The 17229-nt window shown below is 44.0% G+C and overlaps 1 protein-coding gene across 1 annotated transcript in view; it reads right to left on the reverse strand.

Annotated features, from left to right (window-relative positions):
- LOC311135029 (protein-methionine sulfoxide oxidase mical3a-like) overlaps positions 1 to 17229 on the reverse strand; it is a 106145-nt gene that overhangs the window by 3418 nt on the left and 85498 nt on the right. Inside the window, exons 29-31 of the mRNA XM_084168882.1 lie at positions 16747 to 16840; positions 1516 to 1615; positions 1253 to 1326 (exon numbers count right to left, since the gene is read on the reverse strand). Of these exons, the coding sequence (XP_084025008.1) occupies positions 1253 to 1326; positions 1516 to 1615; positions 16747 to 16840 (268 nt within the window). The remainder of the gene's footprint in view (positions 1 to 1252; positions 1327 to 1515; positions 1616 to 16746; positions 16841 to 17229) is intronic.

The raw sequence follows: 17229 nt of genomic DNA on the forward strand, positions 1-17229 counted from the left end.
ACTGATAATCTCCCTCGATCTGGGGCTCCACGCAAGATCTCACCCCGTGGGGTCAAAATGATCACAAGAACGGTGAGCAAAAATCCCAGAACCACACGGGGGGACCTAGTGAATGACCTGCAGAGAGCTGGGACCAAAGTAACAAAGCCTACCATCAGTAACACACTACGCCGCCAGGGACTCAAATCCTGCAGTGCCAGACGTGTCCCCCTGCTTATGCCAGTACATGTCCAGGCCCGTCTGAAGTTTGCTGGAGTGCATTTGGATGATCCAGAAGAGGATTGGGAGAATGTCATATAGTCAGATGAAACCAAAATAGAACTTTTTGGTAAAAACTCAACTCGTCGTGTTTGGAGGACAAAGAATGCTGAGTTGCATCCAAAGAACACCATACCTACTGTGAAGCATGGGGGTGGAAACATCATGCTTTGGGGCTGTTTTTCTGCAAAGGGACCAGGACGACTGATCCGTGTAAAAGAAAGAATGAATGGGGCCATGTATCGTGAGATTTTGAGTGAAAACCTCCTTCCATCAGCAAGGGCATTGAAGATGAAACGTGGCTGGGTCTTTCAGCATGACAATGATCCTAAACACACCGCCCGGGCAACGAAGGAGTGGCTTCGTAAGAAGCATTTTAAGGTCCTGGAGTGGTCTAGCCAGTCTCCAGATCTCAACCCCATAGAAAATCTTTGGAGGGAGTTGAAAGTCTGTGTTGCCCAGCGACAGCCCCAAAACATCACTGCTCTAGAGGAGATCTGCATGGAGGAATGGGCCAAAATAACAGCAACAGTGTGTGAAAACCTTGTGAAGACTTACAGAAAACGTTTGACCTGTGTCATTGCCAACAAAGGGTATATAACAAAGTATTGAGAAACTTTTGTTATTGACCAAATACTTATTTTCCACCATATTTTGAAAATAAATTCATTAAAAATCCTACAATGTGATTTTCTGGAAAAAATATTCTCATTTTGTCTGTCATAGTTGACGTGTACCTATGATGAAAATTACAGGCCTCTCTCATCTTTTTAAGTGGGAGAACTTGCACAATTGGTGGCTGACTAAATACTTTTTTTCCCCACTGTATGTGGAGAGGAAAGTGAAAAGTGTCTCACTCTGAGGTAATCAGAATTTGATGAAACCATGAATGTTGTTTCCCATGGTCCTGCACCTTTCATATTTGTTAAAGCTGCACACGAATTGCCCTTCGGGACAATAAAGATTTATTGAGTTGAACATTTGCAGTCCTCACCTTCAATTGCCATTCGTTCCCTCAGGTCCTGCTGCAGTCGACTCTGGCGATCCTCCAGCTCCAGTTCTCGTGCACTGGGGGACAGAAAGACAGACTTACGGCCCAACTATGACACCTGTGGACCTGACTTATGTCTCATGTCTAAATGATGTCTCCAATCTATGTCTAAATGATGTCTGTCTACCTTCAGTTACAGCACCTTATATAGATACAGAGTTCACCTCCAGTAGGCCTATAACAAAGGATAATAATGGTTAACTCACAATATCATCAGCTCAGATTCGTATCGCACCAGGGCGTTTTTCTCCTGGACCAGTTTAAACCACTCCTGCATGAGCTTGGTGTCGTCCTTTTTCCCCATCCCTGGAAGAAGAAGCAACACAGAAAGGGGAGTGAGGGAAACGGCAGGGCAGAGGAGGCTTTAGGTGGGTCTGATGCAGACACAGGCAATGCAATGACAGCCAAGCCAAGACGTCTTTGTTGTGGGAATGGATGGCAAAGTGGGGATGGACCGGACTGTTGACCAGGGGTCGGGATGGTCTTGCCGTATGGCTCACAGAAGATGAAATGGAGGAGATTTCAACTTTGGAAAATGCACAGGAAAAACAGGTGTTTCAAAGTTGAGAGTTTGTGTGTCACTCAATCTGGACTTCTGAGACAGACGCCCTTGCTACTGTACTGTAATATAATAATAATCAATAATAATACACTGAACAAAAATATAAACACAACAGGTAAAGTGTTGGTCCCATGTTTCATGGTTGGTCCCATGTTTCATGAGCTGAAATAAAAGATCCCAGAAAAGTTCCATACGCACAAAAAGCTTTTTCTCTCAAATGTTTGGCACAAATGTATTTACATCCCTGTTAGTAAGCATTTCTACTTTGCCAGGATAATCCATCCACCTGACAGGTGTGGCATATCAAGAAGCTGTTTAAACAGCATGATCATTACACTGGTGCACCTTGTGCTGGGGACAATAAAAAGCCACTCTAAAATTTGCAATTATGTCACACAACACAATGCCACAGATGTCTCAAGTTTTGAGGGAGCATGGAATTGGCATGCTGACTGCAGAAATGTCCACCAGAGCTGTTGTCAGAGAATGTAATGTTTATTTCTCTACCATAAGCCGCCTTTTAGAGAATTTGGCACTACGTCCAACTGGCCTCACAACCGCAGACCACGTGTAACCACGCAAACCCAGGACCTCCACATTCAGCATCTTCACATGCGGGAATCGTCTATGACCAGCCACCCGGACAGCTGATGAAACTTTGGGTTTGCACAACTGAAGAAACCGTCACAGGGAAGCTCATCTGCGTGCTAGTCGTCCTCACCAGGGTTTTGACCTGTCTGCAGTTTGGCGTTGTAACCGACTTCAGTGGGCAAATGCTCACCTTCGATTGCCACTGGCACGCTGGAGAAGGGTGCTCTTCACAGATGAATCATGGTTTCAACTGTACCGGGCAGATGGCAGAAAGCGTGTATGGGGTCATGTGGGCGAGTGGTTTGCTGATGTCAACGTTGTGAACAGAGTGCCCCATGGTGGCGATGGGGCTATGGTATTGGTAGGCATAAGCTACGGACAACAAACACAATTGCATTTTATTGATGGCAATTAGAATGCACAGAGATACCGTGACGAGATCCTGAGGCCCATTGTCGTGCCATTCATCCGCCACCATCACCTCATGTTTCAGCATGATAATGTATGGCCCCATGTCGCAAGGATCTGTACACAATTCCTGGAAGCTGAACATTTCCCAGTTCTTCCATGGCCTGCATACTCACCAGACATGTCACCCATTGAGCATGTTTGGGATGCTCTGGATTGGCGTGTACGACAGCGTGTTCCAGTTCCCGCCAATATCCAGCAACTTCACACAGCCATTGAAGAGGAGTGGGGCAACATTCCACAGGCCACAATCAACAGCCTGATCAACTCTATGCGAAGGAGATGTGTCGCGCTGCATGAGGCAAATGGTGGTCACACCAGATACTGACTGGTTTTCTGATCCACGCCTCTACCTATTTTTTAAGGTATCTGTGACCAACAGATGCATATCTGTATTCCCAGTTGTGAAATCCATAGATTAAGGCCTAATGAATTAATTTTAATTTACTGATTTCCTTATATGAACTGTAACTCAGTAAAATCTTAGAAATTGTTGATGTTGCCTTTATATTTTTGTTCAGTATATATGCCATTTAGCAGACACTTTTATCCAAACGCGACTTACAGTCATGCCTGCATACATTAACATACGGGTGGTCCCGGGAAACTAAAACACTATCCTGGTGTTGGAAGCTTATGTTCTACCTTATGTTCTACCAACTGAGCTACAGAGGACCACTGTATGTTCAGAGCAGTGGTCGTCTCATACCCGTGTTTGTGCCCTCCTTACAGAGAGGCCCATGGGTAGGGGGGTACAGGGCAGAAACCTGTGGTCTATTCCACCCCATTGTACCCAGGACGTTGTACTCAAGGAACCTATGGACGTTCAACACAGAGATAAAACACCAGAAGAGTTTTTATCTCTATGGAAGTTCTACATCCCTACATGCAACAATGAACCACCAGTAGAAATAAAGGATCCTGTCAGATCCTATTTATACAGAGTGGTTTCATAAGACCCGTGTTATGAATTATTTAATTCTCCCATCAGCTTCTACTACTGGGTCAAATGGTGGCGGCGATCTGTCATTTAGACCAATAGTGAATCTATCATTATCCCCTATTAGATTTGCCTGAGGGAGAAGCCTCTACTGGTATTTGCTATACATTACTGCAGTCAAGGGCCAATGCAGCCAAGGGCCAGGGGACAAATTACTTTCACCCTTGTGCCACTGTAAAGGTGGCCAGTCCATGCTATGCTATGCTATGCTATAGAAAGTCTGCTAGCATTTTTTATCTGTCGCACGCAGGTGGGAGCCAAGCGGTTTCAATGAGACACTGGGGGGCAAACCAATGATGCAGCATGACGTACTTAGCTGGAGTGGTGGAGTCTCTTGCAAAACGAAAAGGAAAAACACAATACACACATAAATCGAATGGCTGTGCTCTCGGGTGCTGCTACCGGCTTTCGCTGATTAACAGACAAGGACAGAGAGAGGCAAAGCGGAGTTCCTCAGACGGAGGAACTCAGACAGGACAAAGAGGAGATGGAAACAGGTGGATTTGCTAACTTATCCAACAATGTGCTTGCTTTTCTCTCTCCCTCTCTCTTTCTCTTTCTCTCTTTGCGCCTCGTCCACCACCCTTAGCCCAGGTTCCAAGATCACAGGAGAGAAGAGCCACAGTTAGCAACATAACACACACACCAGCCTGAAAACCAGATCGCACAGAACACACACAGGCATGTTTTGTTTACCACATTGATCAGAAGGCTTCTCAAGCAGTTTCACACAGACAGGTGTTAGAGACAGTAGACCAGACGATCCAGAAATGTTGAATTTCTTGTTCTAAATACTCTATGTTTGTATAGAATATGCAAAGCTTAGACGTGTCACACGTTGTAGGTCTATCGCTCTCTTTACCACAACCTTGTCACACACAGTCTTAGTTCTAACACACTATAGTCAAGGGACAGAGGCTGTCTGGCAGCTTTCACACACTATAGAGAGACTAGACCACTCAGTCGTGCAGATGTCCATTAGTTTTACAGCAGAGGACATGCTGTTGATTAAACACACAATGAAGCAGAGTAGTTTCCCCTTTAGCTTTAGCTGCAGCTACTTGGAATGATGGAAAAATGTGTGCACAATAGTTGTTTACTTACTTGGGTTGTTAACCAGGGTTGAGGGGTTTCTAATATGTTTCTGCTTGAGACTGTTAATCTCAAAGGCAAATTAATCTGGGAGGGGGTCTATAGAAGCGTCAATGTTACATGGTTGATTCAAGACAGGCAGTAAATAAACCATTTAAAAATACTATTGGTGGCAATGTGCACTAGGTCTCTGAGTATCCTCAACTGAACTAACCAAAAGTACATCAGTAGCATAGACATGTCCTGTCCTTATTTTCTCATCTACACCTTTCCAGCAAGTTTACAAATGTCTACATAAATGTGTGTAATGTTGAATGTGATACGACTATGGTAGATAGAGAACGGTGACATCCTGGGGAAATCTACTGAGCCTGGACACACAGAGGGAGAGGAGTTTCAGGAGACCAGGGGGAGGAGCCCTGCTCCATGGATCCCCACGATCGGTTGCTGTGGTAACCTGCAGCAGCCAGTAGCAGGCGAGGCAATAGGTTACGTTACCTTCAGAGGAACAGCAGGGACAGAAGGAGATAGGTCTTCGGCGAGGGGTCCCGACAAAAGGCTCAACTACTTCCACAACATAGGGAAAGAGTGCCAAGGAGTGGGGTGGAGGAAGAGGAGGAAGAGGGAGAAGTGATAGACAGAGAAAACAAGTGTAGAGGACATAAAGCGTGAGAGGAAGTGAAGGAGGGAGGGGGAGATGGGGGGAAGATGAGGAAGAAAGAACAGTGAGGAGAAAAATCTAAAAGAGTGAGAACACTAGGGGGGAGGAGGGGAGAGGACTGAAAGCACCTGTAGAGAGGAGGTGAGAGAGATCAGTTGTGTGGTGAGAGAAGGAGAAAAAAAGGAGAGTGAAAACACAAAGGGCTGGAAAGAACGGGGGAAATAATCCTCTTCTTTCATCTGTTGGACTCAGAATATTACTCCTCAAACTCAGCAAAACTGTTTTGTGTCAATAGAGTTCTATGGGGTGATACAGGAGCCTTCACAATACCAATGTTGTGTAATGTGTCGACAATGCTCTGCAAATTAAATTCATCCAAATAAAAACAGCTTTTTATTCATCATCACTTGAGGTTTACAGAAATAGTAGATAACCCTTTCCCGCTTAGATGATTTCATTATTCCATCTTAGAAAATATTTCAGCTCTCCCAGGTAAACATTACAACTTCTATTTGTTGATGTTGTTGTGGCTACTTTTGAAGTGCAAATTAGCATTTCGTACAAATGCGTGTGAACCTCCACGAGAAAGTTGTCACGGATAATTAGGTCATACTGTCTACTGGATATAGTAAGTAAGTAGAGACAAAACACTGTACTAGGCACACTCTGTAAAGTGGAGAGTAGATAAAGTCATTGAGTTTCTCAACAAAGAAGAGCCTTCTATCAGAGAGAGTATGGGACAAACGATTAGTAGGGGAGGATCTTGATAGGACAAGTGAAAAAGAGGGACGGCGTCATACCCTGTCACACACCGATACAACAGGAAACGCACACAATGTACTCAACAGTCTGAGACTTGGGTGGGTGAAAGAGCTAGGAGAGAATGGAATGCTGGGAAAATTAACCACAAGGGACTATCACAGTAGAATCATAACTCTCGACTCAAACAAGATAGGCTGTCATTCATACACTCACTGCTGTGAGATTTTAAAGTGCATTGGTTCCGCCTCATACCTCATCATAAAACCGCAGTTATTGATAATAATATGTATATAAAGTACCAAATAATTGAGAATCATTGTGAAACTAGTGTGCCTATTGGAGGTGATTATGGTTGTAAATGGAGTGATAGACAAGATGTGTCGCTGCAGTCAACCAACCCTGCTGGCCAAAAGCGAGAGCATGACAGCAGTTTCCTTCGCTAGCTTTTAGCACCCCCTGCAGGGCTACTGCACACACAGCACAGCCATGCTGCCTCCCTCAATAGCCTGTGTTTCGGAGCATGATTTGGCCAGTGCCAGCCAGATGGAGGCCAGTCCACATCACTTCACCACACAGGGCAACACTGTACCAGGCCCAAGTTGCAGAATGCTGACCATGCATACCTTGTCCTCCACACAGCCCAGAAGCTTGAGAACACCAGACATACACTGCATTCAGTTTGGAAGATCAAACCAAGTGTCAATGGTGTCTCTCATTCTTCAATTCCAGAAATACTTACCTTCAATGGATGCCTCATCTAACTTGCTGTGATTTACTCAAGAAACAAAACGTTTATAATGGTTGCATGCAATTGTACCGAGGGTCTTTAAACCACATAGTGAAGAACGATAGTCAAGGGGGACGTGAATGTGATCATACTATTTGGGGACAATGACCAGATAGGGTGGAGTGTTGTAACACTGGGAAAATCTATCTCCTGTCTAATGGGTGACAACGACATCATCATCACAGAGAGAAGGACAGTCTAACAGTCAGGCGGTCAAGACACCACATCCACGCTGGATCACTAATACAGAGACTCTTTTGGACAATCACAGGCTGCATCCAAAATGGAACCCTACTACCTATGTAGTGCATTATTTTTGACCAGAGCTCTATGGCCCTGTATGGGACATTAGTTTAGACCAGGGCCCGCACCCTATTCCCTATATAGTGCACTAATGTTGACCAGTGCCCTATGTGCCCTGGTCAACAGTAGTGCACAATATAGGGTCCTGGAACTAAATAGGGAATAGGGTGCCATTTGGGATACACTCACAATGTGAATAGGACGGCTACGAGGGGTCAGGACCAAACAAACACTGCTTTTCAGCACAGACACGTATTTTACAGGGAGTTATGCAACGGGGCAGGTATGGGCGTGTCAGAGGAGCAGCAGTACCAGAGCTGAGACTACAGGGATACAGCAGCACCAGAGCTGGGACTACAGGGATACAGCAGCACCAGAGCTGGGACTACAGGGATAAAGCAGCACCAGAGCTGGGACTACAGGGATAAAGCAGCACCAGAGCTGGGACTACAGGGTTAAAGCAGCACCAGAGCTGGGACTACAGGGATAAAGCAGCACCAGAGCTGGGACTACAGGGATAAAGCAGCACCAGAGCTGGGACTACAGGGATAAAGCAGCACCAGAGCTGGGACTACAGGGATACAGCAGCACCAGAGCTGGGACTACAGGGATACAGCAGCACCAGAGCTGGGATTACAGGGATACAGCAGCACCAGAGCTGGGACTACAGGGATACAGCAGCACCAGAGCTGGGACTACAGGGATACAGCAGCACCAGAGCTGGGACTACAGGGATACAGCAGCACCAGAGCTGGGACTACAGGGATACAGCAGCACCAGAGCTGGGACTACAGGGATAAAGCAGCACCAGAGCTGGGACTACAGGGATAAAGCAGCACCAGAGCTGGGACTACAGGGATATAGCAGCACCAGAGCTGGGACTACAGGGATACAGCAGCACCAGAGCTGGGACTACAGGGATAAAGCAGCACCAGAGCTGGGACTACAGGGATACAGCAGCACCAGAGCTGGGACTACAGGGATACAGCAGCACCAGAGCTGGGACTACAGGGATAAAGCAGCACCAGAGCTGGGACTACAGGGATAAAGCAGCACCAGAGCTGGGACTACAGGGATACAGCAGCACCAGAGCTGGGACTACAGGGATACAGCATCACCAGAGCTGGGACTACAGGGATAAAGCAGCACCAGAGCTGGGACTACAGGGATAAAGCAGCACCAGAGCTGGGACTACAGGGATACAGCAGCACCAGAGCTGGGACTACAAGGATACAGCAGCACCAGAGCTGGGACTACAGGGATACAGCAGCACCAGAGCTGGGACTACAGGGATACAGCAGCACCAGAGCTGGGACTACAGGGATAAAGCAGCACCAGAGCTGGGACTACAGGGATACAGCAGCACCAGAGCTGGGACTACAGGGATACAGCAGCACCAGAGCTGGGACTACAGGGATAAAGCAGCACCAGAGCTGGGACTACAGGGATACAGCAGCACCAGAGATGGGACTACAGGGATACAGCAGCACCAGAGCTGGGACTACAGGGATACAGCAGCACCAGAGCTGGGACTACAGGGATATAGCATCGGCTAGTTAAGGGCCAGTTTAGTTATTTTCCAGTTGGGTAAGTGGGTGGGTGTGTGTGTAGTTCTACTTTAACATTATCATAAATAGGTGTGTTATGTGTAAGCAGGGGTTCTCAAACTCTTTCCACTCGGGGCCCTTCCAGCATTGGGGAACATACCGTGCACGTGCCACGTCTATTTCCTGCAATTCTACACATTCTGCCATGGGGTGCAAAGAAAATTGTTCCGTTTTAAAGCACATTTTCTTGCAATTCTATACAATTCTATGTCTAATGTGTATTCGTGATATTTGAGTGACAAAAAAATTACAATAATATGTATGGGCTAAAAAACCTAAATAAAAAAATTTTAGCTGACATGGGCTAGTTGATCTGGACATTTCTGACAAGTTATAAATAGCTCTCTAAAGTATGCAATGACTAACATGACAAGAGGAACTGATGATGCACTACCCAATTTCGAAATTGGATCCGAGGGTGAGTACTGCAGCAGCAGGGGATGTAGCTCAGGGGAAACAAGCTCCAGACCAGTAGTAAAGAAGGGAAAGACAGATAGGTGGGTTAGCTGTTAGTTAGTTGGAAGCGACAGATTTGAAATACATACCGCCCAGATGCAAGTCCAGGATTTCACTGTAATTAGACTCTCCCCAAAAGTCTACAACAGGGATATATTAGAGATATGAGTTATTGTACACACACAGCCCCCACTGGGCAACACCAATCTGCAACAAGAGGGTCATGCATATGCCTGCACACATATCACATCCACACACACCACAACCACACACCCCACAACCACACACAGTTCCAACATGCACCCAAGTACTCACCACAATGCATATGCAGTCAAGTACACATATTGGCTTGTACTACATGGACTTTTCCGTAATGATAGGGTGGCTACATAGATTTCCTGTATGGCTGTGTACTGCCTCTGTGTATGACACATGAACTGTGTGTGTGTGTGTGTGTGTGTGTGTGTGTGAAGCAACACCAGGTCTGGAGTGTCACAGTACCTGTGACTCACTCATCTGATACACTGATGCTTTAGATTTCTTATATGCACAGTAGTATTCCCACTTTTGATTGGTAACCATACCAATACATAAATGCAATATAGCATATGTATGCCCTTCGGGCAAAATTCGACTGTCTTGGCGAACAGAAACTCTTCCATATGAGGCTGTGGACAACCACATCCAATGTGAGCACACACAAATCTATGTCGAAACACAGACATTCTCCAAATGGCATGCAGCTCAGACGATGACCGACAGAGTACAGTACGGGTGTTGTATTAACTACAGTGAGTCTAATACCTGATCTTCTTTTGTGTTGTTTTGATAAAGTACAATAATTAATAACTTCACCATGCCCAAAGGGATATTCAATGTCTGGTTGTTGTTGTTTTTTACCCATCTACCTATAGGTGCCCTTCCTTGTGAGGCGTTGGAAAACCTCCCTGGTCTTTGTGGTTGAATCTGTTTTTGAAATTCACTGCTCGACTGAACAACCTTACAGATAATTATATGTGTGGGGTACAGAAATGAGGTAGTCATTTAAAAAATCATGTTAAACACTATTATTGCACACAGAATGAGTCCATGCAACTTATTTCTTGACTTAAGCAAATGTTTACTCCTGAACTTATTTAGGCTTGCAATAACAAAGGGGTTGAATACTTATTTACTCAAGACATTTCAGCTTTTCATTTTGTATTAATTGGTTTAAAACATATATAAAAACATAATTCCACTTTGAAATTATGGGGTATTGTGTGTAGGCCAGTGACACAAAATCTAAATTTTATCCATTTTAAATTCAGGCTGTAACACAAAAAAAAATGGAAAAAGTCAAGGATGATGAATACTTTCTGAAGGCACTGTATGTTATAAGCAAGCATTCACCAGTTTGTGTAGTTCATATAGCAAGCATCATGTAGGTTACCAATAATATATTATTTTTAGACTTAATCACTCAAAAAGTTACCATTTATTTTCATGCCAAGAGTAAATTACAAAATTGTATATATTTATGCTATACTTTGCATGCCTTGAAACAATATGAATGTTGTGTTAGCATTGTATTGTGTAATGTTCTACAGTAACCAATAATCACTTCATCACTGAGTGAAAGTTCTGATGTCTGTGATAGTCCCTTATCTTGCACAGTTGTAACGTATCGTTTCAGAGTAAGGGATACCGCCAATATCCAGACACTTCATATCTAGATACAGTGGGGGAAAAAAGTATTTAGTCAGCCACCAATTGTGCAAGTTCTCCCACTTCAAAAGATGAGAGAGGCCTGTAATTTTCATCATAGTTACACGTCAACTATGACAGACAAAATGAGAAAACAAAATCCAGAAAATCACATTGTAGGATTTTTAATGAATTTATTTGCAAATTATGGTGGAAAATAAGTATTTGGTCAATAACAAAAGTTTCTCAATACTTTGTTATATACCCTTTGTTGGCAATGACACAGGTCAAATGTTTTCTGTAAGTCTTCACAAGGTTTTCACACACTGTTGCTGGTATTTTGGCCCATTCCTCCATGCAGATCTCCTCTAGAGCAGTGATGTTTTGGGGCTGTCGCTGGGCAACACAGACTTTCAACTCCCTCCAAAGATTTTCTATGTGGTTGAGATCTGGAGACTGGCTAGGCCACTCCAGGACCTTGAAATGCTTCTTACGAAGCCACTCCTTCGTTGCCCGGGCGGTGTGTTTGGGATCATTGTCATGCTGAAAGACCCAGCCACGTTTCATCTTCAATGCCCTTGCTGATGGAAGGAGGTTTTCACTCAAAATCTCACGATACATGGCCCCATTCATTGTTTCCTTTACACGGATCAGTCGTCCTGGTTCCTTTGCAGAAAAACAGCCCCAAAGCATGATGTTTCCACCCCCATGCTTCACAGTAGGTATGGTGTTCTTTGGATGCAACTCAGCATTCTTTTTCCTCCAAACGCGACGAGTTGAGTTTTTACCAAAGAGTTCTATTTTGGTTTCATCTGACCATATGACATTCTCCCAATCCTCTTCTGGATCATCCAAATGCACTCTAGCAAACTTCAGACGGGCCTGGACATGTACTGGCTTAAGCAGGTGGACACGTCTGGCACTGCAGGATTTGAGTCCCTGGCGGCGTAGTGTGTTACTGATGGTAGGCTTTGTTACTTTGGTCCCAGCTCTCTGCAGGTCATTCACTAAGTCCCCCCGTGAGGTTCTGGGATTTTTGCTCACCGTTCTTGTGATCATTTTGACCCCACGGGGTGAGATCTTGCGTGGAGCCCCAGATCGAGGGAGATTATCAGTGGTCTTGTATGTCTTCCATTTCCTAATAATTGCTCCCACAGTTGATTTCTTCAAACCAAGCTGCTTACCTATTGCAGATTCAGTCTTCCCAGCCTGGTGCAGGTCTACAATTTTGTTTCTGGTGTCCTTTGACAGCTCTTTGGTCTTGGCCATAGTGGAGTTTGGAGTGTGACTGTTTGAGGTTGTGGACAGGTGTCTTTTATACTGATAACAAGTTCAAACAGGTGCCATTAATACAGGTAACGAGTGGAGGACAGAGGAGCCTCTTAAAGAAGAAGTTACAGGTCTGTGAGAGCCAGAAATCTTGCTTGTTTGTAGGTGACCAAATACTTATTTTCCACCATAATTTGCAAATAAATTCATTAAAAATCCTACAATGTGATTTTCTGGAAAAAATATTCTCAATTTGTCTGTCATAGTTGACGTGTACCTATGATGAAAATTACAGGCCTCTCTCATCTTTTTAAGTGGGAGAACTTGCACAATTGGTGGCTGACTAAATACTTTTTTCCCCACTGTACAAGATGGACCAAGAGTAGGATTTCTACAAATGTAAGAATATACTTTCATTCATTGCTAAACCTGGGTGACTGGTTTTGTGAAATGTTTGTGAAAAGTATAGTTTGGATACTCTCAAGCAAGAAAGATAAGCAGAATTGCTGCTATCACAACTACTTTAACGAGATAAAAGGGAGGTCAATGCATGAGGAAAATAGGTACATAGTTAAGAACCCATCAGTAACAGTATTTGAGAGTGTTTGAGTTGATTCAGAGTGCAAGCTGTCAAAACTGAATCTGTATTTACATATCCAGAATGTAATTAGTATACAATTAGGGTATATTAGCGTATAACTTATAGAAATGTATTACCACAAAACAGAGATTAACATATAAACTGTTGAAGAGGATCATCTCCACCCAACTAGGACACTTGTACATCAACAAACTGAATGAAAAGCTCCAAACTCATTACCCAATCCCAACTTTTAAAAAGTAGGCCGTTGGTACGGATACTGAGTTTTCACCCACGCCCCCACGGAAAGGATCCGGATCACTTTCTGCGCATGTGTTTATTTTACGCACACATTCGTTTTTCTAACGTAGCTGCTGCTCACACTCCCCCCAGTGGTTTAAAGTACTTAAATAAAAATACTTTAAGGTACTACTTAAGTAGTTTTTGGGGGTATCTGTACTTTAATATTTTTATTTACTTCACTACATTCCTAAAGAAAATAATGTACTTTTTACTCCATACATTTTCTCTGACACCCAAAAGTACTCGTTACATTTTGAATGCTTAGCAGGAAAGGAAAATGATTCAGTCACACACTTATCAAGAGAACATCCCTGGTCATCCCTACTGCCTCTGATCTGGCGGACTCAGTAAACACACATGCTTTGTTTGTAAATGATGTCTGAGTGTTGGAGTGTGCCCCCGCTATCCATTAATAAAAAATAAAAAACGCTGTCTGGTTTGCTTAATATAAGGAATTTGAAATTATTTACACTTTTACTTTTACTTTTGATACTTAAGTATATTTTAGTAATTACATTTACTTTTGATACTTAAGTGTGTTTAATACCAAATACTTTCAGACTTACCAAAGTAATATTTTACTGGTTTAATTTCACTTTTTTTAACTTTTACTTTACCCACCACTGACTCCCCCTCCCTTCATGTTTCGCTCTTTACTCACCCACTTCTGAACCATGATGACATAGCCTATGTCTAGGCCTCATATTTCTGAACAGCTGAATAAATACCCTGCTGCGATTTGAACGAACATTCCAAAACATACAGTGCCTTCGGAAAGTATTCAGACCCCTTGACTTTTTCCACATTTTGTTACGTTACAGCCTTATTCTAAAATTGATTAAATAAATACAAATCCTCATCAATCTACACACAATACCCCATTATGCCAAAGTGAAAACAGGTTTTTAGAAATTTTTGCAAATGTAAAAAATTTAAAAACAGAAGTACCTTATTTACATAAGTATTCAGACTCTTTGCTTTGATACTCGAAATTGAACTCAGGTGCATCCTGTTTCTATTGATCATCCTTGAGATGTTTCTACAACTTGATTGGACATGATTTGGAAAGGCACACACCTGTCTATATAAGTTCCCACAGTTGGCAGCGCATGTCAGAGCAAAAACCAAGCCATGAGATCGAAGGAATTGTCCGTAGAGCTCAGAGACAGGATTGTGTCGAGGTACAGATCTGGGGAAGGGTACCAAAACATTTCTGCAGCATTGAAGGTCCCCAAGAACACAGTGGCCTCCATCATTCTTAAATGGAAGAAGTTTGGAACCACCAAGACTCTTCCTAGAGCTGGCCGCCCGGCCAAACTGAGCAATCGAGGGTGAAGGGACTTGGTCAGGGAGGTGACCAAGAACCTGATGGTCACTCTGACAGAGCTCTAGAGTTCCTCTGAGGAGATGGGAGAACATTCCAGAAGGACAACCATCTCTGCAGCACTCCACCAATCAGGCCTTTATGGTAGTGGCCAGACGGAAGCCACTCCTCAGTAAAAGGCTCATGACAGCCTGCTTGGAGTTTGCCAAAAGGCACCTAAAGACTCTCAGACCATGAGAAACAAGATTATCTGGTCTGATGAAACCAAGATTGAACTCTTTGGCCTGAATGCCAAGTGTCGCGTCTGGAGGAAACCTGGCACCATCCCTATGGTGAAGCATGGTGGTGGCAGCATCATGTTGTGGGGATGTTTTTCAGCGGCAGGGACTGGGAGACTAGTCGGGATTGAGGCAAATATGAATGGAGCAATGTACAGAGTGATCCTTGATGAAAACCTGCTCCAGACCGCTCAGGACCTCAGACTGGGGTGAAGGTTAATCTTCCAACAGGACAACAACCCTAGGCACACAGCCAAGACAACGCAGGAGTGGCTTCGGGACAAGTCTCTGAATGTCCATGAGTGGCCCAGCCAGAGCCCGGACTTGAACCCGAACGAACATCTCTGGAGAGACCTGAAAATAGCTGTGCAGCAACGCTCCCAATCCAACCTGACAGAGCTTGAGGGGATCTGCAGAGATTGTAGCGTCATACCCAAGAAGACTCGATGCTGTAATCCCTGCCAAAGGTGCTTCAACAAAGTACTGAGTACAGGGTCTGAATACTTATGTAAATGTGATATATGTTTTTTTTTTTTTATAAATTAGCAAACATTTCTAAAAAACTGTTTTTGCTTTGTCATTATGGGGTATTGTGTGTAGATTGATGTGGGGGGAAAAACAATGTCATCCATTTTAGAATAAGGCTGTAACATAACAAAATGTGGAAAAAGTCAAGGGGTCTGAATACTTTCCGAAGGCACTGTATATTATGAATGCTACAACCTTCTCCCTATGTCTGTTGTAATGGATTTTGCAGTTGCACAAGCAGGTCGCAGTCTCTACACTTTGGAGCAAAAACAATCAGCGTTTTGTGTGATGATGTATGCTAATCTTTATAGTTGCTGCCATATCATAGTTCCTGAAAAAATAACACTACTTGACTACCTGTCTGCCTGCACATCTTAGCCAATGTTTGCAATGATGATGAAAAAATAAGATTCAATTGCTAATTATAGTGTCTGTGTATTGCTGCGCTCCACCTCTGGGCAGCCGAATGTTCTAGGCAGCCGAGTGTGTATCCGGACCGGTAAAAAGAGTCGGACAATGGGCAAGTTCGTTTTGTATCGACCTGTGCCATAGTTATGCCATATTTGCTGATATCGTGGCAAGAGTAAATAGCTGCATGTAACTCAGCAACTAAGAAGAACATGATATCATGAGACTGCCTGTTTGTGTCGTGCGTATCTTTGCAATACTGACAAAGTTTGTACATGTCAATAATGTATTTTGTTTAAAACATGTAAATAGCTGCATGTAGCCTACTCCCCTCCTGAAAAAAGAACATGAAATCACGCTTATGCTTACTAAGACATGGAATGCAATAGTTGGGACAGTTTTGTGTACAACATGAAGTTTGTAGGAAATCGCGCTTATGCTTAACAGCCTACTGAGGGAATGTGAGTTCAAACTGTTTTGTGCACAACATGAAGTTTGTAGGCTACACCAGTGACCAGACAAAGGTGATGAAGGAGGGGGGGAGCGGCAGCGGAGCACTCAGTACAGCAGCTACGTAGGCAGCGGAGTGGGCACTCGGCTACAAAATAAAAAAATCCTGCACATGTACAGAAATATCAGTATTTTTGCCTTGGCAAATTGAGATGCAGAAACTCCATATCCATTCCATAAAAAGTATGACCACACCCCATAGGTGGGCCATGGGGGGATGTAACCCAATCAGAAAAATAAGAAGTGAGTGACAGATAGGTACCTGCTTCCCCTCTCAGGGCTTTCTCCACGGCCACGCCCCTCTCCTCCAGCTGTCTCTGCTTCTCCTCCACCTGTTCCAGCTGTCTCTGGATGATCTGACGGAGCAAGGACATGCCAGAGAACAATTTAGAACACACACACTAACGCCTCGATCACACCGACAGGGTTATTGCATTTTGGTACACCAGAAGTACATTCATTTCCAATGGAACACTGCGTTTGCCTTGCAGCATTGCGCTGCAGAGACAGTTGCAGTGCGTTCTGTGTGGTCCATATGTTGGATTTATCGAACGTATGCGTCAAACTGTATGCGTAGACGGCTTGACAGAAATGGTAGCAGAAGGTGAATGTTGAACTTTTGTTGCACACATATTGAGATGATGCTGCGTACTATTTTGCGCAATGACTATCGGTGTGATCAAGGCGTAAAGCTTACTACAAGCTTTACGCAAAACGCAAGATTCAGAGTGTTGCAATGTCGTTC

Source organism: Coregonus lavaretus, assembly GCF_964263955.1.
Source record: "Coregonus lavaretus genome assembly, chromosome: 9".
NCBI lineage: Eukaryota > Metazoa > Chordata > Actinopteri > Salmoniformes > Salmonidae > Coregonus > Coregonus lavaretus.